The sequence below is a fragment of the Macaca thibetana genome, chromosome 13 (assembly GCF_024542745.1).
Source record: "Macaca thibetana thibetana isolate TM-01 chromosome 13, ASM2454274v1, whole genome shotgun sequence".
Lineage (NCBI taxonomy): Eukaryota > Metazoa > Chordata > Mammalia > Primates > Cercopithecidae > Macaca > Macaca thibetana.
Genome location: NC_065590.1, coordinates 27,810,099 through 27,836,225, shown reverse-complemented (window position 1 = coordinate 27,836,225; position 26,127 = coordinate 27,810,099). Strand labels below are relative to the sequence as shown.

At 39.6% G+C, this 26,127-nt stretch overlaps 1 protein-coding gene across 1 annotated transcript; it reads right to left on the bottom strand.

Annotated features, from left to right (window-relative positions):
• Positions 1-22,781: 22,781 nt before the first annotated feature.
• LOC126933375 (lithostathine-1-beta) lies at positions 22,782-25,756 on the bottom strand. The gene is made up of 6 exons (XM_050752986.1): positions 25,722-25,756; positions 25,314-25,423; positions 24,593-24,711; positions 24,148-24,285; positions 23,243-23,354; positions 22,782-23,034 (listed from the first exon to the last, which is right to left on the bottom strand). Exons 2-6 carry the CDS (start codon positions 25,375-25,377, stop codon positions 22,967-22,969), a joined length of 501 nt encoding a protein of 166 aa, XP_050608943.1. The 5' UTR covers positions 25,378-25,423; positions 25,722-25,756; the 3' UTR covers positions 22,782-22,966.
• Between the last annotated feature and the right edge of the window lie 371 nt (positions 25,757-26,127).

Genomic DNA, 26,127 nt, shown 5'->3' with positions numbered 1-26,127 from the left:
AGGAACTGAGGCCCTCAGTCCAATGGCCCACAAGGAAATGAATCCTTCCAATAACTATGTCACTGAGTTTGAAATTGAACCTTTCTCCTACCAAACCTTTAGATGAGACTACAGCCATGGATGACGCTTTGTTCACCACCTTATGTGAAAAACTGATGCTGAGAGCCCAGCTAAGCTATGCCCAGATTTCTGAACTATAAAAACTGTGATAATAAGTGGTTGCTTTTAAGCCACTATATTTTGGGTAATTTGTTGTGTAGCAGAGGATAACGAATATAGCGGTTTTCTAGTACAATAAAAGGACAGACACAAATTTACCTTTGAGGCAAATATTTTTCTTTTTTTCTAGGAAAAGCACCAAATTAGATGGATGAGCTGTGCAAATAAAAGCAGCTAGTCATTGTTGTACTTGAATTCAAATGTTTCAAACTGGAACTTGGTGTTCAGTTTGGTCATATAAACTGAGTGTATGTTATTCAAAAAATTGTCTCCGGAATTTGTTTTGCTTTTTAATGGAGAGATATTTCTGTGTATGAATGGTTGGACTTGATGGCCTTATTCCCATTCACTGTTTCTTGTCCATATATGAAGGTGTGTGGGGAGGGGGGTCAGGAGGTGAGAGAGACAGAGACAAGGAAAGAGTAAGAAAAGACAGAGACAGACAGGCACAGAAAGAGCTCTTGTTCAATACGTTTATCCAAGAATGTCAAGAGCTAACTTTCACTTTAAGCTAGAAGTAAACAATGAATGGCTTAGGCCTGACCAGGTACAGGCCTAATTAGAAAATGGAAGCCTCATGCATGGAGTCATTTGAAAATGAATAATGCTTAATGCTGTGTTTTCTATACTTTCTCTACTATTCCACTGTGAGTCTCCTTAAGATGGGAATAGGGCATACACTGTCAACCGTCCTAGGTTAGAGCAGGACCTAACCTAGGAAAAGGGAAGGGAAATAAGAAGGGAAATAGGTGCTAAAGAGCAGACTACAAGCTCATGAAACAAGAATGTCCCTCTTCTTTCTAGAACTCCCACTGTTTGCACTTAAATTCTGAGAAAGAATGGCATGGTCTAGGCCTTGCTACTTCAAATTTGGGCTTCAGCATCACCTAGGAACTTGTTAGAATGCAAAACCTTAGGCCCCACTTCCAACCAATTGAATCATAACGTGCATTTTAACAAGATCCCCAGGTGATTTAAATGCACATTAAGGTCTGAGACATACTGTTCTATGTTCTAGAGTGCTAACATTTTGGCAAGATAAACTGTCCCTTGACTCAAGGCATCCACCTACAGAGTAGGCAGGGAAACATTTTGGAAGATAAGTGATATGGTTTGGCCCTCTGTCCCCACCCAAATCTCTTGTCAAATTGTAATTCTCAGTGTTAGAAGAGGGGCCTGGTGGGAGGTGATTGAATGATGGGGGCAGACTTCCCCCTTGCTCTCTTAGTGATAGAGTTCTCATGAGATATAGTTGTTTGAAAGTGTACAGCACCTCCTCTTTATCTCTCCCCCTTCCTCTTGCTCCTGCCATGTAGACACAGTTGCTTCTCCTTCACCTTCCACTATGATTGTAAGTTTCCTGAGGCCTCCCCAGCAATGGCTCCTGTACATCCATGAAACTGTGAGTCAATTAAACCTACTTTCTTTATAAATTAGCCAGTCTCCGGTAGTTCTTTATAGCAATGTAAGAATGAACTAATACAATGGGCTATAGTCTGGGTTTATAGGACACAAGAAAGTCCACATCTTATCATTGGAATTAATTTTCTGCTGTTTACTTTCTTCATCTATCAATAAAATCTTTGAAACATATAGCCTGGTCCCAGAAATTACTTGTGGCTTTTAATAAAAGGTCTCTGCCCATGACTGCCATGAAGCCACACAATAGAAAACAGTAGCAATCACACAAGAAAAGAACATTATAAAAACTTGGGTTCCAAAAAAGTCAACTGGTATGAGAGCCTGACTCTTGGCAAACTGGACAATGTTACTCAATTTGGTAGTTATACATTGGTGAAATCCTCAGCATCTAGGAGTAGAGACAAGGAGCCTCTACCTTAGCAACCTTTCAATTCAGCATCAGGCTCTATTCCTGCAAATGGCACCCTTGGTCTGTTTTCTCTTTGCCTAGCTTCAGTCAGATTTCTCCAAGTTTTTATTGCCAACTCTACTGGGAACCTCTGGCTTCCACTCCATCTCTTACCGGAATTTACCAGGGCACATTTGTTCCTAGGTAAGCACTGAATTGTTTTGGTACTAGAGCCTTTCTCTGGCCCACTTTTCTACTCCTTTCCTACAAGGGAACTTAGAGCAGAATCTGCATCTACCTTTCCTTTGTATCTCCCACAGTGCCTATTAGCAAGACAGTACCAGGCAGTGTGGTAGAGGGAGATGGGCCATGTTCAGGAAAGGCTGGGGATGACATATAGTGCTGAGTTGCTAATTATAAGCAAAACTCACTCAGAGAAGGCATAAGACTTCACTAAAGTACATAATAGCTTAACATTAAAACAACAAAAAGTAACAAAGCATATGCTTATGACTTACAAAAACTGCTAATTAAACAAAATATGCACATGCCAGCAGCCTACTAAATGTGGTATGCCACCATTTGGGTTCTTGGCACCTATAACACCCCTCCACCCCCATCTGCCAACATAATCTGAGCTCTGAAGACCGTATATTCCATCTGTTTCTTCCATCCCAGCAGTGCCAGCTCTTCCTTGAGTAAAACCCAAAAATGCTCACCAAAAAGAGAAGTGGAAGATCTTTTCAGGAGATCCCAGCCACTCTCTGGATCTTAGTGTGAAGTGAGAACAGCTGGTTGAAGACTCTTGCCAGCTTCAAGCTGACAACTCCCCACACCATTGGGTGCCAAATAAGCTGTCCTCTGACGGAGAAAAAGCAGTAACTGGAAGCATTTCAAAATTGACACAGCCTATTTATTCTCCCCCAGATAGAAAAGCATCTGATAAAGTTTGGATGTACCCTCCAAACCTCATGTTGAGATGCCATCCTTTGTTGAAGGTGGGGCCTGGTGGGATGTATTTGGACAGGGAGGTAGATTCCCTCATGGCTTAGTGCTGTCCTCACCATAGTGAGTGAGTTCTCCTGAGATCTGGTTGTTTAAATGTGTGGTATCTCGCCCCATGCCCCTCCCACCCAACCACTTTCTCTGTCTTACTCCTGCTCTCACGGTGTGAGGTGCCTACTTCTCTTTCACCTTCTGCCATGACCGGAAGCTTCCTGAGGCCTCCTCAGAAGCAGATGCTGGCATTATGCTTCCTGAACAGCCTGTAGAACTGTGAGCCAATTAAATGTCTTTTCTTATAAAATACCCAGCCTCAGGTATTTATTTATAGCAATGCAAGAATGGCCTAACAGAGAATCTATGTCCAAATGCCAAGTTCCTAAGGTATTTGGAAACCTATAGATTATCTTAGGTAGAAAACTGGTTCCCCTGTTAAACCAAAACCATTGGTGCTTTGTTCTCTCATATCTTCGTAATGCTTCCACTGCTTTCATGACATTCTTCTCTTCTCTTTGCTCTGCACATCCCACTATCAAAATCTTCATTTTAAACTTTTTCTCTTGAAATAAAAATAAAAACATCTTGTCTCTGGCAAAAGGAGTCCAGCCCTGGAAGGAACTGGGGAGTAGGTCAGGATCAGGGAAAGCTTCCTAAAGAAAATTCCAGTAAATCCAGAGGATTCAGAGCACTTAGATCCAAAAGCAGTGTTATTACCCATCTTTTAGGAAAATAGCAATACCCAAAGCTAAACCCTTACTCTGGGTACTGAGTGACCCTCCAGCAGATTCCTCTCTCCAGATGACCTTTCAGAAACTAGTTTTGATTAACCCTCAGGGGAGAAAATCTGTATTCTTGAAACTCTTCCTTCCAGAAGGTCTCACAATTATACATGAATATTAGCCTAGCTCTTCCCCCAAGTTCTGCCTTTCAGGCTTAGAGTGTGTATAAATTACAGAAATGTGTGACTACACTTCTTCAATTAACATTCCTAAAGGGAGTCGCTGAAGCAACTATTCACAAAAAAGATGTCCGAAAGCCTTCAACTATGGACAAAGAACAACTGGCATAATTTGTAAGTTCTGCCTCAACAGTCATTCTATTGCCAGTGACATGTTTATCTTTGCACTAGATTATATCACAAAATGCTTAGGCTTTGGACACATAAGACCCATAATTTATAAAAGGGAACTTATTTGGTTATTACTTCAGAATGAACAATGTCCTTACCCAAATAATAATAACTAACATTTATTAAATATTTACCAAGTGCCAGATATTTTATAAAGGCTCTACGTATATTAACTTATTTAATCATCGAACCAACTCTATGAAGCAAATACCATTACTATCCTGATTTTACACACAACACAATTAAGTAACTTAGCCAAGGTTATCAATATAGTGGTTGACGTATTTTGGATATTTGTTCCTTCCAAATCTCACGTTGAAATTTAGTCCCTAATGTTGGAGGTTGCACCTAGTGAGAGGTTTTGGGGATAAAGATGCAGAATTCTCATGGACTTCTTGGTGCCATTCTGGCAGGATTCAGTGAGTTACTACTCTTAGTTTCTGTAGGATCTGGCTGTTAAAAGCAGTCTGGCACCTTCTTCCCTCTCTCTTCTCCTTTCTCTCTTGCCGTGTCATGCCTACTCCCCTCCACCTTCCTCCATGAGTGGAAGTTCTCTAAAGCCCTCACCAGAAGCAGATGTTGGTGCTATGCTTGTTGTAGAGCCTACAGGTCTGTGAGCCAAAGAAACCTCTTTTTGTTGTAAATTAGCCAGCCTCAGGTATTCCTTTATAGAAACACAAAACAGACAAAGACAGTGGTCTTGGGACTGGCTCCAGATCACAGCACGAATAAGAAAGAACCCAAGGTCACCTTCAGGTTTTTTTTCTTACATTGAGCAGTCTTTAATAAACAAGTAAATTATCTGGAAGATAAGAAGGGTTAAGGATACAAATAAAATGCAGAGAAGCAATAGAACTGGAGAGCATGAGGAAGAGATGAATGTTATCAAAATTATAACTATACAGGTTAGGGTTGGTTCATTAAAATATTTAGCTGAGGACGTTAGCCATGCAAACATATTTAGAAGTATGTTCTAGAGGAAGGCACAGCCTTGCAAAGACTTAATTAAGAGAATACGTGGTGATTTCTGAAACACAGTCAGGGGTGGAAGAGTTAAAAGAGCAGAAATCAGGGAGGAAATAGCACCAAATCATGCTGGCATTTGCAGGCTTTCACTATGAGTGAAGTGAGGAGCCAGTATATGATTTTGAGCAGAGGTCTGAGTACATCATCTCACTCATGTTTTAAAAGGCTCCTTCTGGCTAGCTAGTAAACAGGACACATAGACAATGAAGTAGAAGCAGGGGACCAGTTAGGAATTTCTTGCAGTAAATCAAGCAAGAAGAAGATGGGGCTTGAAACAGTCCTGGAAAAGTTGGGGAGTGGCCCAGGAGAGATCTATTTTGAAGGAAGCACCAACAGGAATTCTTGAATATGGAGTGGAACAAAGCATAAGAAGAATGAGCAATGGCTTCAGGGTTTTGGCTGGAGCTACCAGAAGAATGGATCAGTGAGATGGGAGAGGCTGATGTTGGAGCAACGTTTTTTATGGGGTGAGAGAGGGGGAAATCAGGTGTTCAATTTTGAACTTGAGTTTGATGTATCTATTAAAACATTCAGGTTAAGACTCCTAGAAGGAAGATTTGGGGGTTAGGGTGTAGTGAGAGAATAAAGAAGAAAAGGGAAGAGAAGAAGAGGTTCAGCAATTAAGAATTGCAATGTCGGATATTGAGGCTAAAGAAAAGGAGCAGGGAGTAGCCACAAAGGAGAACAAAAGGGTGGCCAATGAGGTAAAAATGATACCAAGAGATTGTGGTGTCCTAGAAACCGAAAGAGCATTTAAAACACATTAGGAGGCCAATAAAAAACTTAATGTAAAAACCTCAAGCTCTCTGAGTCTTAGATTCCTCACCTGTAAAGGGAGGGTATACATACTTACTTCAGGATTAACTGAGATAAACTGTGTGTAGGATGAAAAAACGATCCCCAAGCTATCATGTTCCAATTCCTACAACCTGTAATTGTTACCATATTTGGAGAACAAAAAAGTCTTTGCAGATGTGATTAAGGATTTGGGGACAGTGAGATAATCCTGGGTTATACTGGTGGGTTCTAAATGTAATCACAGCTGCTCTTATAAGGGAGAGATTTGGCTCATATACACAGAGGAGAAGGCAATGTGAAGATGAAGAATAAAGAGATTTGAAGATGGTGGCTATGAAGATTGGGTGATGCAGCAACAAGCTGAAGAAGGTCGGAAACCGCCAGCTGCAGGAAGATGCTCCACTAGAGAATCTAGAGGAAATGTGACGCTGCCAACACCTGAAATTTTTCCCAGGGATACTGAAAGGAGAAACTCCAATGGAAGAAGCTAAAGGGTTCTAGGGACTACACCTTACACCTCACTGCCCCAAATTAATAAATCAACTCTAATGCCTCTTTGGAACTGTTGCCAGATGCAGTGAGGAGGAAGGGAAGTAGAGTAATGATAGTATCAGTCTTCTCTCTTCCAGAACTGTGGAAGGATACATTTCTGTTGTTTTAAGCCACCAAGTTTGTTACAGCTGCAAGAGCACCCTAATACAATATGTAACAAGCTGAATAGAATCTTAAAAGACCTTCGGTGTACATCACCATTATCCATTCCTCCGCAAAGATGGTTTCACACATGGGAAGAGACTACTAAGGAAGAATCACTGACTTCAATCTGAAAGGTGGCAAAACATCTTTGAAAATTGTCTGTGAGAGAATGGCTCTCACGGTAGTGGCCAAATTTATAGAAGGATCTTTAGAAAGCCCTTAACATCAATAGCATTCTACAGTTTAAACCACACTCAGCTGGGGTTGTTTATACAAAATGAAATTGGCAGGATCTTCATAAGGTGAGTCAGACTTTTCATAGTCTTGCCTATGCTTGCTGTTCTTACCTTCATTCTGTTTTGTACCATGGGGCACCATATTGTTTTTAGAATGATTTGTATATTTCACTTACTTCTGTCATTTTGGCACTAGATTCTCTCCTTTTTAACTCCTCTTTGTACAATACACATATTTGATCCATGCATGCTTAACCTTGTAAAGCTTATTTCTTCTCATCCAGAGGCCATCAAACTCCAAAGAGTCAGGCAACTGGGGCCTCAGATGATGGCTCCCATTTGCCAGGAACCCTTAGGTAGGCCTCTGGGAAGAGTCTGACTGCCATTCTCCCAAAACAATGCCCCCTGTCGGAAGAAAGTAGCCAAGACCGGTCTTCATCTGTATTCTAACAACAGTTAGATGTGTCTCTTCAGAGGCGGGAAATGATAGGGATAGGAAGCAGGGAAATTCTGGGCAGAAGAGGGCAGGGCAGCTCTCCAGTGAGGGCCCCACCTTCAAGCCTGGAACCACGGCCCAAAGCGAGAACTTGAATTCTTGTTTTCCTGCTCCAGTGTTGCATTTTCCAAAACCACCCATGGCCCACCCCCCACATCCTGTGCCCATAAAAACCGCAGGCTCAAGTGGCAGAGAGAGGAGAAGCAGCTGGATGTCAGAGACTAGAATCTGATGTCAGAGAGAAGTGGCTTGAATTCAGAGGGGCAGCTTGACAGCATAGCTTCAAAGAGGGGTCCGGCTGGGGACAGCCAGTCTTCAGGGGACGATTACCTTCCCACTCTGTCCACCTTTAAGCTCCCCACTGGCTGAGATCTACTTTCGTCAGCAATAAAATCTGCATTTACCATCTTCAATTCATTTATGTGACCTCATTTTTCCTGGATAGCAGACAAGAGCTCGGAGCCACAAGTGTGCATGCAAAAGACGGTCACATTGACCTTCCATTGAGCTGTTAACACATAAGCCATCCAGGGATGGCAACGCTAAAAGAACACTGACCATAACTCTCCCTCCGGGGCTTCAGAGGTCACAGTCACCCCCCTAGATGCTGTCCCAGGGTCGGTATGGAGTTCATTCCTGCTGGTGCCCAGTAGCGCTTGCCCTGGCTCCTGCACCTGCTCAAATGTGTGCTCCCCGACCTGCAATAGGTTGACAGCTGTAGGCTAAGTGAGGCACCCCTGTTGTGAGGCTTGTTAAGGGGTCAGGGAAATATCCTGCTTCACTAGCATAATATGGAAAAGAGAGAGATTTAAAACAAACAACAACTGACAAAATTCTCTCATAAAAAATATTTATTGCCCCAATAGCTGTACACCCATTGAGATAGTTACCTTTATTGCTTACATATGTAGCAGGCCAAATTTCACATGTATGGTAATAAAATTGAGGACATTTACTGGCAGTCACTTTGGTTGCAAAGTCATGCCTTTTTCAGAGAAGTCATATTTCCTGTCCCTTAAAAGTGTATCTCCTTGTCTTCAGCAGCCACATGGTCCTATTCTCTGACCTAGTTTTGCAAAGTTCTAGGAAACTCATTTCAGGTCTTTCCCATCACATTTCCTCTGAGAGTATTCTTATAGATGAAAGGGTGAATATATCCTGCACATCTAGTGTTAACGTGTCCCCAAGTGGGGCAATTCCTTGATAAGCCTCCAATAACATTTAGGAAGTTTCAAATAGATGGATGATATTTGATGTTACTGGCCATCTTCCAGAAGCTTTTTGCTGCTTTCTCACCTTATAATCTAGATTTTAAACTTGCTGAGGAGAGATACTCAACCTCTTGTTTAAATTCTTGGCAGGCAATGTGAATAACAGCCTTTCTGCTAACTTCAGACTGGAAAGAAAAGGAAATACCAGATGCACCAAGGATCTTCCATGGCCTGATGTGTTCTGTAGATGTAAGAAAACCTCCTTATAACTTAGCCTCTTCTGCTTCACAGGAAAACTCTAGTTTATTTAAAACAAACTTACATTGTATGGTCTCTATGCCAGGCACTATTCTAAATGCTTGACAAACAGGAACCCACTTAATCCCTATGACATCCTAAAAACAGAGGTGCCATTTGCAACCATATTTAACAGATGAAGAAACTGAGAGTCAGAGAAGATCTAAGTAATTTACCTAGAATCAAGCAGCTACTATGTATTGAAGTGAAAACCAAACACAAGCACAAGTTTTGCTCTAGGGTCATTTAGTTATCACAATTATCTTTGGGAAATCCCTCTAGTTTTCTTCACATTCAATTCATCCAGCTCTCTGAAGCCTTACTGGATTCAGTAAAAACATACCTATGAATCATAGCCACAGCCACAAGCCCCACAGGAAGATCTTAAAAAGTAGATAAATATGAGACACTATGCACTGAATCCTTAGGGCACAATTAAATTTGACTTTTGTATAGACCAGTACCACAATCGTATTTGTGTGTGTTTGGAGGCATTGAGAATTTTTTTTTCATCTTAGCACAAATATGACCAACCTCCAACAAAAGTCACAAACAAATGGAGTCAGATAACACTTGAAGTTTTGATGGAAACTTGGAAAGACAGGAAGCAAGTCAGGACTCTTCCTCTCTCTTTTTCATGTCTCAGGACTTGTCCGTGAAAATAAAGGACACAAAACTCTTCAGAAAGGACTAAAGTCTTAGAGAAAGCCATCGAAGATCTCTCTCTCTAAGTCTTGCATCCTTGAGCATTCAAAAACACATAGTGTATCAAGACTCCATTATTTGCTTTTTAATTTGAGTATGGAGTCTAAGAAAAGTAGTGAATTCCTCAAATCCAAGAAGAGAAGCTATTTTCCTTTGAATCCCTGTCTGTAAAGAAAGTCTTAAGTTGGAATTTTAAGCAGAGGGCAATGAAAGAAGTTCACAGGCCCTACAGAGGGCACTGATGCAAGGAAAGCCCGGCATCAGGGGAAGCCTCTTCCAGGCACATCCTGGGAGTGGTCACATAAGAGTTCCCTTCCACAAACAACTTGGCAAACTGTGCGAGTCAAGGGCAGGCTTTGCCCTTCCCCAGCAGCAACAAGACGCCCAGTTCCCAGGGCCCTGAGCAGTCCAGGAAGAAGCAGAGACCTTTCAGGAATGATGATAATGGGTGTGAGGGGAGGACCCTGGGAGGAGGGGCACCGAGTGTGTCAGCCTGGAGCAGAATCATCTGTGGGGCGAGGGAGGCAGCAGGAGAAGAAGTGGAGCATCCTGCTTGGGACACTGGAGAAAGGGAGAGACACAAGTTAACATCATTCATCATAGAGGCCTCCTCTCCTGACCAGGCATGCACTGAAAGGAGAAACTCCAATGGAAGAAGCTAAAGGGTTCTGGGAACTGCACCTTACACCTCACTGCCCCAAATTAATAAAACAACTCTAATGCCTCCTCAGAACTGTTGCCAGATGCAGTGAGGAGGAAGGGAAGTAAAGTAATGGTAATGACAATTCATGCAGCTTAACAACCTCTGAAAACTATTGTCTTTCTGCTAAACACATGATAGCAATGATTAAAGCTTAAACTATAATTCTGGTACAAAGTGTTCAAATACACCCTTTTCTAGTCCAGAGTAGGTCCATATTATTTCATTTTAACAAACACTTGCACTATGATTTTCATGTTCTGAAAAATATAAGTGTTTTAAATATGTTGATTCCTTTTCAGTCTCCCTACATAGAAGATAGATACCAGTGGCAAAAAGATAAAACCTTCATGCACAGAAACGTAAAGTGACTTGCCCAGGATGGCACAGTAATTACAACAAGTGGCACAGAGAGCGTTCGGTTCCCACAATACACCAGGATCTGTGCTCTTCACCTCTCTGCTCTATCACTCACCCTGCAAAAGCTGCAAAATTCTGAAACAACTGGAAAGAATGGATGAAATCACCTGTGGTTCATTTCTCCCTCTTACAAGAGGACAGGGGTTCAGAGAATTTAAGTGTCTGAACCACTATCCAATGGTTGTGGGAAAAAAAACTAAAACGCCAATCCACTTCTCAGCCTGATGTTCCTTCTACCACTTTGCTTCTCCTTTTTCTGCAGATGCCAGCAGCTGTTTTCCTTTATGGTTATTTTGGAAAAGCTTCCCATCCACAACCTCGTCTCCAAAGGAAAGCTCAAGTAATTGTCATATCTTCCTCTGAGTGTCATCAGTCTCTCAAGTTTCCTAACCACCATCTCACTTTCTCCATGCACACACTTCACAGACAAACATAGTCAAACTCAGTTTTGTGAATACATTGTCTCTACTATTGATTTGCTGGACCAGTTAACTAATCAACTGAGGTTGCTGATGGGGTTTCATCTCTTTCTCTGAGACTCCCAAGGAGAAATCACTCTGGCAAGGACTATTGCCAGCTGGCCACCATAACTCTATGGGCGGTAGGGTCAAATTTGGTTTGAAGACAGATCCAACAACTCTGAGCCTTAAGATCTGAGTAAATTACCTTTTATAAGAGTAGTGGATCCTTGAATCTAAAACATGAAAAGCTAAACCAGGAGACATGTTTAGAGCCACCACCTATGAAACAACATGGGCATTTCCAAACACACATTGACACTAGTTACAGCAGCAGCAGAAATATAAACTGCCCTAAGATCTTAAACTTAGGAAAAGAGATGGAGTTTGCAGGCCTAGACTGGATTCTCCCTCACATGAAAAGATCTTCTCCTCAGATAAACAACAGCATGCCTCCAAGGCATAGTATATTCCCAAATCTAAAATGAAAGCCTAATTTCTGTCTGTGTATGTTTTAAGGTAAAGAGTAAAGAAGGCAATGAGATGACCATTTAACAAATAGCCATTATAGTAATTGAGGAGACAAGTATTAACTAAAGCCCAGATAAATGAAGATGATAGGCGAATCAGGAGAAGCTATAACATTTGTCCCCCGCAAAACATATGTTGGAATTTCATTTTCATTAAGAGGCGGAATCTTTATGAAGTGATTGAGTCCTGAGGGCTTGGACCTCATGAGTAAGATTAACGCCATTATAAAAGAGGGAGTTTGGCCCTCTTTGCTTCTTTGCCCTTTTGCCTTTTGTTAGGCGGTGATGTAGCAATAAGGTCCTCACCAGATGTAGTAACTATATCTTAGATTTCCATCCTCCAAAACTGTGAGAAAATTAGTTTCTGTCTATTATCAATTACTCAGTCTCAGATATTCTGTTGTAACAGCACAAATGGACTAAGACTGGAAGAACACCTACTTCATACCCCTTACTCCTTCTTCACCAATATCAGAACCAATCATTTACATGATGTGTCATTGTATCATGCTAAGAATATTTTAGACTATTTTGCATTACAGTTTACAAATGCAATTTGGTCTTTATGGGTGAGATATGTATATATGATATATATTCTGGATACAAGTATTTAAGTATGTATCCAGAATATATGCATTTTGGGCTTAATGTATCTATTTGGGAATTACAAAAGTTTTCTTTAAAAGATCACTTGAAACTATCATCTGTAGGAATTATTTACCTGCAAAGTATATTGGTTTAGAAGGGTGAAAAGGATCAAGTTAGCTGATAATTGTGCAAATTCTATACCATCCCTATGCATCTTTTAACATAAGATAAATAAACTTTAATCATATTTAGCCATTTTATTTTTAATTTTGTAATATTTATAGCTTAACCCCATTCTAAATTGAACCGGATGGAACTTAGCTGAAAGAATTTCCTCTGCAGATTCTACCTGTAGGGGTCCGCTCAGTGACAGGTCATTAGGGGGATTTGTTTAAGTCCTGAGTAGTTAAAAAAAAAAAACAACAAAAAACTGCATTTACCATCAGCAACTTCTGGAGAAAAGAATAAAAAAATCAGTAACACAAACTTTGAATAGGTTTATCATAAAACATTTTTGAAACTTAGAGAGAAGAGACAATTTTCTAGAAAAGTCTATCAAACTCATTCCAAAAAATAGGAAAATTGAATGGACCTACAGTCATTAAACAAATTAAAATTTAAGCTTCAATACATAAAGAACCATTTAAGCTACAAACAAGAATTAAAATAAATAACCCTGTTCATAGCACTTTGAAAGTTTTGAGGCCTGAGAGATCTTACAAGTCTTCAATAAACGGATAATCCCAATCTTACACAAGCTATCAGAAAAGCCTATAAAAGAGGAAAGTTTCCAGTTCATTCGTGAATATATTATACCTTTAATACCAGGTCTGAATAAAGGTACATCAAATAAAAGAACTAGAAATCTGCAAAAATTACAAACTTAGATAATCCATCAGAAATTCAAAACCTCTACATGAAGAGTGTGACAAGCTGACTGAGTATTCACGATGAAAATCATATTTTTTGTAACATAATCCCAGTAGTGGCATCTATCACTTTGCAATTATTTAATTTCTCAGAATCTAGTCACTATGCCCCGCTGACACGAAAAGAGAGAGTAGTACAGAAGGATTTGATTACTGGAGGGTGAAAGTCATGGTGTGGCAAGGAGCCAAACATCAATTTGATCAACATGTAGATTATTTCCATTTTTTTTTTTTTTTTTTTGTCCGTTAAAAATTATCCTGCTAAGAACATTTGTACACAAGTTTTTGTGTGAACATAAGTTTCCATTTCTAGAGAACAGGTCCCTAGAAATAGAGCTGCTTGGTCATATGGTAACTTCATGATTAATATTTTGATAAGTTGTCAAGCTGTTTTCTAAATCAGCCCCATGGTTTTACACTTCCCACCAGCAGTGGTAGAGAATTGCAATTTCTCTACATTATCAACAGTGCTTGTTATTATGTTTTTTTAATTATAGCCTTATTAGTAGGTATGTGAGGTACACTCTCCTTATGGTTTTCATTTCCATTTTCCTCATATCTAATGATGGAGCATTTTTCCATAATTAAGCATATTTTCATGTCTCATTGGCCATTTGTATATCTTATTTAGGGAGATATATTTCAAATATTTTGCCTATTTTTAATTGCATTATTTGTCTTCTAGTATTGAGGTATAAGATATAGATATGAGACTTGTATACAAGATATGCAAGATATATGTATAGCTATTATATATACATATATCTTATATACAGATTCCTTATCTGATGTATGATGTGCAAGTATTTTCTACCATTCTATGAGTTGTCTTTTCACTTTGTTGATTGTGTCCTTTTAAGCACAGAATTGGTAAATTTTATTGAAATCTTATATGCATTTATTATATTTGAAGTGTATATATGTATATATTTAACACCTGTGCTTTTGATGTCATAACTTTACAAAACTATTGCCCATTCCAAGGTCACTGAGGGTTCCTTATATAATTTCTTCCAAGTGTTTGACAATTTTATCTTTTAAATTTGTCTGTGATCCATTTTGAATTAATTTCTATGTGTAGCATAAAAATGATAAGCAATTGGCCAGGCGTGGTGGCTCACACCTGTAATCCGAGCACTTTGGGAGGCTGAGGCAGGCGGATCACCTGAGGTCGGGAGTTCGAGATCAGCCTAACATGGAGAAACCCCATTGAATATTCTTCTCCACTGAATTTCCATGACACATTTATTAAAAAAAAAAAAAAAAAAAAAAAACTAGCTGTAAATGAGAGAGATTATTCCTGGCTTCTGAATTCTCTACCGCTGAAATCTGTGTTTATCATTATGCCAATTCCACAAAATCTTGATTATTGTAGTTTTGTAGTAAATTTTGAAATCTAGAAGCATAAGCCCTCCAATGTTGTTTTTCTTTATCCAGATTACTTTGGCTATTCTGAATTTCCATATGAATGTTAGAATCAGCCTCTCAAATTCTGCAAAAAGGCCAGCTGGGACACCGAGAGGGACTGTGATAAATCCATAGATCAATCTGGGGAGAATTTTCACCATTATATTATATTATATTAGTCACTGAACAAGAGATATATTTTCATTTATTTAGATTGCTGATTTCATTTACCAGTGTTTTGTCATTTTTAGTATACAACACTTGAACTTTTTAAAAAGTGAATTTCTAAAAATTTTATTCTTTCTATGTTAACACAATGAAATTGTTTCTTGATATCATTTTGAATTGTTCATTGCTAGCATATGGTTCATCCTACAGAATGTTTCTTGTATGTTTGAGAACTCTGTATGTTTTGCTGGTGTTGGGTGAGGCATTTTGCAGAGGTCTGTTTAATCCAGTTGGATTAGAATATTTTCAAGTGTTCTACTTCCTTATTGATCTTTTAAGTGTTCTACTCACTATTCCAAGTGGTGAATTGAGGTGTATTACTACTGAATTATCTACTTCTCCTTTTAATTCTATCAGTTTTTGTTTCACATATTTTGTTTTGCTTCTTTTTATTATTATTATTATACTTTAAGTTCTGGAATACATGTGCAGAACATGTAGGTTTATTACATAGGTATACATGTGCCATGGCGGTTTGCTCCACCCATCAACCTGTCATCTACATTAGGTATTTCTCCTAATGCTATTCCTCCCTTTGCTGCCCCTCCGCCCCCCAAACCCTGACAGGCCCCAGTGTGTGATGTTCCCCTCCCTATGTCCATATGTTCTCATTGTTCAGTTCCCACTTATGAGTGAGAACATGCAGTGTTAGGTTTTCTGTTCCTGTGTTAGTATGCTGAGAATGATGGTTTCCAGCTTCATTCATGTCCGCATAAAGGACATGTACTCATCCTTTTTCATGGCTGCATAGTATTCCAATGGTATATATGTGCCACATTTTCTTTCTTTTTTTTTTTTTTTGGAGATGGAGTCTTGCTCTGTCAACCAGACTGGAGTGCAGTGACACAATTTTGGCTCACTGCAAGCTCTGCCTCCCAGGTTCATGCCATTCTCCTGCCTCAGCCTCCTGAGTAGTTGGGACTACAGGCTCCAGCCACCATGCCCGGCTAATTTGTACCACATTTTCTTTATCCAGTCTATTACTGATGGGCATTTGGGTTGGTTCCAAATCTTTGCTATTGTGAATAGTGCTGCAATAAACATATGTGTGCATGTGTCTTTATAGTAGAATCATTTATATTCCTTTGGGTATATACCCAGTAATGGGATTGCTGGGTCAAATGGTATTTCTGGTTCTAGATCCTTAATGAATTGCCACACTGTCTTCTACAATGGTTGAGCTAATTTACACTCCCACTAACAGTGTAAAAGCGTTCCTATTACTCTACATCCTCTCCAGCATCTGTTGCTTCCTGACTTTTTAATGATTGCCATTCTAACTGGCATGAGATGGTATCTCATTGTGGTTTTTTATTTGCATTTCTCCAATGACCTGTGATGATGAGTTTTTTCATGTTTGTTGGCCACATAAATGTGTTCTTTTGAGAAGTGTCTGTTCATATCCTTCACCCACTTTTGGATGAGGTGTTTGTTTGTTTTTCTTGTAAATTTGTTTAAGTTCCTTGTAAATTCTGGATATTAGCCTTTTGTCAGATGGATAGATTGCAAAAATTTTCTTCCATTCTGTAGGCTGCCTTTTCACTGTGATGTGATAGTTTATTTTGCTGTGCAGAAACTCTTTAGTTTAATTAGATCCCATTTGTCAATTTTGGCTTTTATTGTAATTGCTTTTGGTGTTTTAGTCATGAAGTCTTTGCTCATACCTATGCCCTGATTGGTATTACCCAGGTTTTCTTCTAGCGTTTTTATGGTTTTAGGTCTCACATTTAAGTCTTTAATCTATCTTGAGTTAATTTTTGTATAAGGTGTAAGGAAGGAGTCCATTTTCTGTTTTCTGCATGTTGCTAGCCAGTTTTCCCAACACCATTTATTAAATGGGGAATCCTTTCCCATTTCTTGTTTTTGTCAGGTTTGTCAAAGATCAGATGGTTGTAGACATGTAGTGTTATTTATGAGGCCTCTGTTGTGTTCTGTTAGTCTATATATCTGTTTTGGTACCAATACCATGCTATTTTTGTTACTGTAGCCTTGTAGTACAGTTTGAAGTCGAGTAGTCTGATGCCTCCAGCTTTGTTCTTTTTGCTTAGGATTGTCTTGGCTATGCAGGCATTTTTGTTGTTGTTATTCCATATGAAATTTAAAGTAGTTTTTTCTAATTCTGTGAAGAAAGTCAAAGGAAGCTTGATGGGAATGGCATTGAATCTATAAATTACTTTGGGCATTATGGCCATTTTCACAATATTAATTCTTCCTATCCACGAGCATGGAATGTTTTTCCATTTGTTTGTGTCCTCTCTTATTTCACTGAGCAGTGGTTTGTATTTCACCTTGAAGAGGTCCTTCACATACCTTGTAAGTTTTATTCCTAAGTATTTTATTCTCTTTGTAGCAATTGTGATTGGGAGTTCACTCATGATTTGACTGTTTGTCTATTATTGGTGTATAGAAATGCTTGTGATTTTTGCACACTGATTTCGTATCCTGAGATTTTGCTAAAATTGCTTATCAGCTTAAGGAGTTTTTGGGCTGAGATGATGGGGTTTCCTAAATATGCAATCATGTCATCTGCAAACAGAGACAATCTGACTTCCTCTTTTCCTATTTTAATACCCTTATTCTTTCTCTTGCCTGATTGCCCCGGCCAGAACTTCCAATACTGTGTTGAAAAGGAGTGGCGAGAGAGGGTATCCTTGCCTTGTGCCAGTTTTCAAAGGAAATGCTTCCAGTTTTTGCTCATTCAGTATGATATTGGCTGTAGTTTTGTCATAAATAGCTCTTATTATTTTGAGATCTGGTTCATCAATACCTAGTTTATTGAGTGTTTTTAGCATGAAGTGGTGTCAAATTTTATCAAAGGCCTTTTCTGCATCTATTGAGATAATCATGTGGTCTTTGTCATTGATTCTGTTTATGTGTTGGATTACATTTATTGATTTGTGTATGTTAAACCAACCTTGCATCACGGGGATGAAGCTGACTTGATCGTGGTGGATAAGCTTTTTGATGTGCTGCTGGATTCGGTTTGCCAGTATTTTATTGAAGATTTTTGCATCGATGTTAATTAGGGATATTGGCCTGAAATTTTCTTTATTTTGTTGTGTCTCTGCCAGGTTTGGGTATCAGGATGATGCTGGCCTCATAAAATGAATTAGGGAATAGCCTCTATTTTTATATTGTTTGGAATAATTTCAGAAGGAATAGTATCAGCCCTTCTTTATAACTCTGTTAGAATTCGGCTGTGAATCCATCTGGTCCTGTGATTTTTTTGGTTGGTAAGCTATTAACTACTGCCTCAATTTCAGAATTTGTTATTGGTCTATTCAGCGATTTGACTTCTTTTTGGTTTAGTCTTGGGAGGGTGTATGTGTCCAGGAATTTATCCATTTCTTCTAGATTTTCTAGTTTATTTGTGTAGAGGTGTTTGTAGTATTCTCTGATGGTAGTTTATATTTCTGTGGGATCAGTGGTGATCTCCCCTTTATCATTTTTTATTGTGTCTATTTGATTCTTCTCTCTTTTCATCTTTATTAGACTGGCTAGAGGTCTATTGATTTTGTTAATTTTTTCAAAAAACCAGCTCCTGGATTCACTGATTTTTTTAAGGGATTTTGTGTCTCTATCTCCTTCAGTTCTGCTCTGATCTCAATTTCCTGTCTTCTGCTGGCTTTTGAATTTGCTCTTGAATTGCTCTTATGATTTGCTCTTGCTTCTCTAGTTCTTTTAATTGTGGTGTTAGGGTGTCAATTTTAGATCTTTCCCACTTTCTCCTGTTGGCACTTAGTGCTATAAATTTCCCTGTAAACACTGCTTTAGCTGTGTCCCAGAGATTCTGGTACATTGTGTCTTTCTTCTCATTGGTTTCAAAGAATTTATTTATTTCTGCCTTAATTTCATTATTTACCCAGTAGTCATTCAGGATTAAGGTTGTTCAGTTTCCATGTAGTTGTGTAGTTTTGAGTGAGTTTCTTAATCCTGACTTCTAATTTGATTGCTTTATGGTCTGAAAAGCTGTTATGATTTCCATTCTTTTGCATTTGCTGAACAGTGTTTTCCTTCCAATTATGTGGTCAGTTTTAGAGTAAGTGTGATGTGGTGCTGAGAAGAATGCATATTCTGTTGATTTGGGGTGGAGAGTTCTCTAGATGTCTAATAGGTCCACTTTGTTCAGATCTGAGTTCAAGTCCTGAATATCCTTGTTAGTATTCTGTCTGGTTGATCTGTCTAATATTGACAGTGGGGTGTTAAAGTCTCCCACTATTATTGTGTGAGAGTCTAAGTCTCTTTGTAGGTCTCTAAGAACTTGCTCGATGAATCTGGGTGCTCCTGTATTGGGTGCATATATATTTAGGATAGTTAGCTCTTCTTGTTGCATTGATCCCTTTACCATTATGTAATGCCCTTCTTTGTCTTTTTTTAATATTTGTTAGTTTAAAGTCTGTTTTATCAGAGATGAGAATTGCAACCCCTGTTTTTTATTATTATTATTTTTGGATTTCCATTTGCTTGGTAAATATTCCTCCATCCCTTTATTTTGAGCCTATGTGTGTCTTTGCATATGAGACGGGCCTCCTGAATATAGCACACAGATGGGTCTTGACTCTATCCAATTTACCAGTCTGTGTCTTTTAATTGTGACATTTAGCCGATTTACATTTAAGGGTAACATTGTTATGTGTGAATTTGATCCTGTTATTATGATGCTAGCTGGTTATTTTGCCCATTAGTCAATGCGGTTTCTTCATAGTGTCAATGATCTTTGCATTTTGGTATGTTTTTACAGTGGCTAGTACTGGTTCTCCTTTCCACATTTAGTGCTTCCTTCAGAAGCTCTTGTAAGGCAGGCCTGGTGGTGACAAAATCCCTCAGCATTTGCTTGTCTGTAAAGGACTTTATTTCTCCTTTGCTTATGAAGCTTAGTTTGACTGGATATGAAATTATGGGTTGAAAATTCTTTTCTTCAAGAATGTTGCATACTGGCCCCCACTCTCTTCTGGTTCATAGGGTTTCTGCAGAAAGATCCTCTGTTCTTCTGATGGGCTTCCCTTTGTGAGTAACCTGGCCTTTCTCTCTGGCTGCCCTTAATATTTTTTCCTTCATTTCAACCTTGGTGAATCCAACAATTATGTGTCTTGGGATTGCTCTTCTTGAGGAATATCTTTGCCATCTTCTATTTTCTGAATTTGAATGCTGACCTCTCTGACTAGGTTGGGAAATTTTTCCTGGATAATATCCTGAAATATGTTTTCCAGTATGGCTCCATTCTCTCTGTCACTTTCAGGTACACCAATCAAACGTAGGTTTGATCTTTTCACATAGTCCCATATTTCTTGGAGGCTTTGTTCATTCATTTTCATTCTTTGTTCTATGTCTTCAAGCTTTACTTCATTAAGTTGATCTTCAATCTCTGATATCCTTTCTTCTGCTTGATTGATTCAGTTATTGATACTTGCATATACTTCATGAAGTTCTCATCCTGTGTTTTTTAGCTCCATCAGGTCATTTATTTTCTTCTCTAAACTAGTTATTCTAGTTACCAGTTCCTGTAACCTTTTATTAAGGTTCTTAGCTTCCTTGCATTGGGTTAGAACATACTCCTTTAGCTCAGAGGAGTTTGTTATTACCCACCTTCTGAAATCTACTTCTGTCAATTCATTAGACTCATTGTCTATCCAGTTTTGTTTCCTTGCTGGTGAGGAGTTGTGGTCCTTTGGAGGAGAAGATGCTTTCTGGTTTTTGGAATTTTCATCCATTTCACACTGCTTTTTTCTCATCTTCATGGATTTATCTATCTTTGGTCTTTAATGTTGGTGACCTTTGGATGGTGATTTTCCTGGGTGTCCTTTTACTTGATATTGATGCTATTGCTTTCTGTTTGCTAGTTTTCCTTCTAAGAGTCAGGCCCCTCTTCTGCAGGTCTGCTGGAGTTTATTGGAGGTCCACTCCAGACACTGTTTGCCTGTATCTCACCAGCAGAGGCTGCAAAATAGCAAATATTGCTGCCTGTTCTTTCCTCTGGAAGCTTTGTCCCAGAGGGGCACCTGCCAGATGCCAGCTGGAGCTCTCCTGTATGAGGTGTCTGTTGACTCCTGCTGGGAAGTATCTCCCAGTCAGTAGGCACTGGAGTAAGAGACCTACTCGAGGAGGCAATCTGTCACTTAGCAGAGCTTGAATGCTGCGCTGGGAGACCTGCTGCTCTCTTCAGAATCAACAGGTGAGAACAGTTAAGTCTGCTGAAGTTTGGCCTACAACCACCCCTTCCCCCAGGTGCTCTGTCCCAGGGAGATGGGAGTTTTCTATAAGCCCCTGACTGCGGCTGCTGCCTTTCTTTCAGAGATGTCCTCCCCAGAGAGGAGGAATCCAAAGGGACAGTCTGGTTATAGCGGCTTTGTCACACTGCAGTGGATTCCACCTGTTTCAGGTATTTTAAGACATCTTCCTGAAGGATTAACTACTTTATTATTATAAAATGCTCCTTTTCTTCTCAAGTAATATTGTTTGCTTTAAAGTCAAATATGTCTGATATTAGTATTGTTGCAGGCAAAACAAGTCCCCCCAAAGATGGAGTCTTCCCTATTTGGTGTCAAAAAGACAATACTTGAAACAGAAAGTGAGTGTCAAGCACTGCAGGATTTATTTGATGGCCGTGGAATTGAGAAGCAGGAACACGACTCACAAATTGGCTTCTCTGCTACTTAGGGGTAAAGGGGTTAAAATATAGGGTTTCTCTAATGAAAGAACTAGAAACATTAAAACTAAAAGCATTAAAAACAAAGGGAGGAATATTCATGTCTTTTCTGGAAACAGGTTGTGAACTTCCTGGAATCAGAGTGCGCCTTCCTTTTTGTACCTTTATTGCTTCTTCTGGCCATTGTCATGGTGATTGTCAACTGTCATTGTGCTGGTATGAGTGTCATTTAGCATGGAAATGAGATCATAATGAACCCGATATTTTTCTGAGGTCCTTTGATGGTGATCTTGATTCTAACCAATCTCAGCTGAACTGGTTATAAAGGAAACTTTTTACCACAGGCATTCTGTTTCTTAAAGATAAGCAGAATTAGGATAGGGTAGAAATTCAGCAATCTCATATAGGCATTACACTGAGGAACAGTACAGAAACCAGTGTTCTTATAGTTTCTGTTTGCAAAATATGTTTATTTCCTTCCTTTTATTTTCAAATTATTTGTGTCTTAATCTAACTCATGTCTCTCATACATAGCATACAGTTGAATTGTGTTTTCATTGTTGTTACTTTAATCCAGGCTGACAATTTGTTTCCTTTGTTATCAAATCACATTTAACTCTATTATTGATATGATTGATGTTATGGCCTGAATTGTGTCCCTGCACAATTAATTTGTGAAAGTCCTAAGAGTAGTATTTCAGAATTTGACTTTATTGAGAGTTAGGATATTTAAAGAGACAATTAAGTATGCCTGTATATTTAATTTACATAATTGATCATTCACTTATTCATTCATCCAAGGAGTAGCATTTAACAAACTTTGCAGACTGGCCTCCAAAAATGTACCACTAATGCACTCAGGACTGTAGACCTGACAGTTCTCCTTAATTTATCACTTCAGTCCTGACTTCAAATTGCATAACCGAGAACAGATGTGTTCTCCTCAGACCCCAACGATGCGAATTCTTCTGGAATATCAAATACTCCAGTCAGACTGGATCAACAATTTAATTATTTGTGTAACTCACACTAGGTTCATGCTAACATGTGTTGTGGATGAAATCTTCATCTTTTTATCTTGTCATAAACAAGGCCACCACATGTTCATAAGCCCGACATACATAAAATGTGAGTGGGGTTTTAACAAGCGGATGGGCCGGGGCAAGCTCTGGAGTGTGACAATCATTCCCACCCCAACCACCCAAGCATGGGCTGTAGAAAGAGCAAATGCAGAAGACAGAACAATGGAGAAAAATATGTTTGTTTTTATTTTTCAGGGCTCTACAGACTGGGACGGGTAAAGGTACTGAAGATCAGCAATGCAAACTCATTAGGAAGGAGATGGTCTGAATGGAGTTGGAGAAATAGTCTAGTTTAATTTTTGACTTTGTAGTAATTGCAGGAGTGGTTCTAGACATCCATTTTTCAGCTGCCTCTAGTTTTTGAACTTGCAAACAAAGGAGAACTTCTTCTCACAAGATTCATCCTTCCATTTCTTGAATCCTATAGAATAATGAGAAGAGTCAGACAGAGAGGATCAGAAGGAGGGTAGCCCCTCCTCGATCTAGAACTCAGAACAAAAAACAAGAGGAAATATTCCTTTATTTTCCAGATAAAGAGCTCACCTTTCCTCTATCCCAGTTCCCATGTTCATCCCCAGAGAAAAACGGGAGGGAAATAACAACAGATGGATAGATTGTCTGCCTCTCACCTGAGCATGAAGTCAGGCTTGCACAGTAGCCAGCATTAGCACTGCTTGGGGCTCCAATGTCCCAGGATTTGTAGGAGACCAGGGACCCACTGCTCCAGTGCCAGCGGCGGTTCTAGGTGGAGAAGGGTCAGAACAGGGGCCATGGTCACTCAAAAATCAATAGAATAACCAGGCCTGTGTGCGCACTCAGAAACAGGCCAAGATATAGCAGAAAGAATAATCGTTGTTGTCACCATGAATGTCGTATTATTTCCTCTGCTTTTGCTCCTTCTCTGGAATGTCCAAATTCCTCCTCCTCTTCCAGCAAATAGTAAGTGTTCAGAGTTTGATACAGAGACCCATAAAAGCCCATTACAGAGAGTGGTTCTGATCTTTTTTCCTGAAGCTCAGAACTCTCATATACAACATAACATTGGCTGTAGAGTAGTTGTTGATATATTGTTTAGTTTAACACTTATAGTGTTAAACTAAACACTTATAGTGTTAAACTAAATAATATATCAACAACTACTGTACAGTTTTATACATTTGTATAAAATGTATAACAAATGCCAGCAGTAGATTTCTCCTCCACTACTCTTTTCCTATACAGTCTACAGAAGGACCTCTTCCAAGACAGACAATAGCAAAATAGGGAAGAAGTTGTACATAAAGATGCATTTCTAAAAGTTGACACAATGAGTGTGTGCATGAATTCCCAGGAGCCCAGAAAATTCAGCCTTCAGCTCATGTCTCTAACTACCTACACTGAACTTCACAACTCATACATTATAGGATCTATAAAGAGGTTTCTTTTATTTAGAAAAACAAAAAGATAAAAGTTGGCGCTGGAGGTGCCAGACCTTAAACATCCCTCTTACCTCTCAAAAATGTTTATAAGGAGATAGAGGAGGCTGCAGACTGACCTTTTTGGGGTCATGGAGGCCAATCCAGACATTGCTGTCATCAGTGCTACTCTCCTTAATCAGTGAGGCCACGAAGGCACCCTCTGCCTCGGTGAGCACAGATACCAGGTTGCCTGAATTCATGTTCTGGCAGTAGAGCTGTAGGTGAAGAAAATGGAGCACTCAGTGGAGGAGGAAGGTGTGAAGGATCTACTGAGATCTTCCAGAGGATGTAACAGAAAAAGGACAGCACAGAAATGTCCCTGGTGATGCTGTCACTGACCACCAGTATCTCTGTGCTAGGAATATGTTAAATAATGAGATAAAGTAGATTGGGAAGTTTTGGACCAGTGGTGGAATAGGGAAGGGATCAATCTTATCTCATTGCAGCCACAGAACACACTGCAAATTAGCAGCTGCCACTACCTTCATGAGCCTCCCTTCCCCTGCTGCTGTCCTCACTCACATCTGCATCAACCCAGGTCTCAGGGTCTTCATTAAAGTAGTAGCAGTAGGAGCGATAGGCATTGGTGCCTTCTGGGCAGCTGATTCGGGCATTAGGCAGCTCTGTCTGGGTCTCCTGGCCTGAGGGAAAAAAAGAGGTAATTAAGAAAGACTCTCAGGGCAAGGAAAAGGCTGGAAGGTGAATTAGGGGCTTTTCAGTTTCCGTTATAAGAACATACTGATACAGTGTGTACTGGAGTGACTCCTTACTTCTGCTCCCTGCATCCTATCTCTTTTTTTTTTTTCTAGTTTCCTCTGCTCAAGACAAGAGCTTGTAATGAATAGGCTAAAGAAATGTGTCCTCGTTTTCCCTTTTATTTCTGAGGCTCAGGCTTCTGCCTTTAAAGACCCAGTCTTCCACCTTTCTCAAGTTTCTCTTGATTTCCCTGTACATGTTTGCCTTAGCTCTCCATCCTATTAATGACTACATAAAAACATCCAACTGCCATCACATATAGATTCAATTAGATAAACTCAACCACAATGGTCACCTATAAGTGGTCTTATTAAATTCTGTCTCAAACTCATGAATGAAATGAGGATGTTTTTGAATGGGATGAGATCAGCCATAATGATCAACCTCTGATGTTGACTCTGCTTTTTTTCAAGTGAACCCTATGCATGAGGATGGAGGGAAGACTTCAGAGCTGGGGTTGTGGGAGGTCTGGGGGAAAAAATCTCACCTTGGCTCAGAGACAGGAACATCAGGCAGGAGATCAGCATGAAGCATGAGTTGGTCTGAGCCATGCTGAGCAGCAGTGAATCTCTTGCTTAAGGAGCAAATCAGCAATCTCTGTAGGAGAACACAGGGAAGAGGGTTTGAAGAAGAGAGCAGAGCCCCTATTATCTTTCTAACATCCTCTCCTCTTGGAATTCCTGTGACCAGGAAGGTCCACTGAGATAGCTACACTCGCAGATATTTCTCTTTTGGTTTGGGGATAACAGAGGCCAAATTACCCAAAATCAGCTTTGGTTTTGCTTAAGCTTCATTACTACCGGGATCTTTTATTCAGAAAATCACCCTGTATCTACCTCAAAATGAAGAGAAAATCCCATGTTAGACATGCTCTTCTCCTGTAATGCCCCCTTACCTGTTGGTAAGTGCCTTGTCCACTTGAGGTGGCTTGTCAGGTCAGACAGAGTAGGAGCTTTATATCGGGGTCTGAGAGAAAACCACATGATATAAACAGTGGGTGGAGCAAGGAGTAAGGGTCAGAAGGCCTACAAAGGGCACTAACAGTAAGAGATTCTGGCATCAGGAATAGCTTATTACTGGCACACATTAGGAGTGGTCACAAATGATATCAACTTACCATAAACAGGTTAGTAAACTGTCCAAGTTGATGTTGGGCTTTGTCCTTCCCCCACAGCATCCACGTGTCCAGTTCCCATGGCCTTTAGCCATCCTAGAAAGAGCAGAAGAGTAGATTTCTTTGTGCTATGTAAATATGGGATGATCCTTTCTTTGGTTTAGATGTGGGTAGGGGTAGGGGAAGA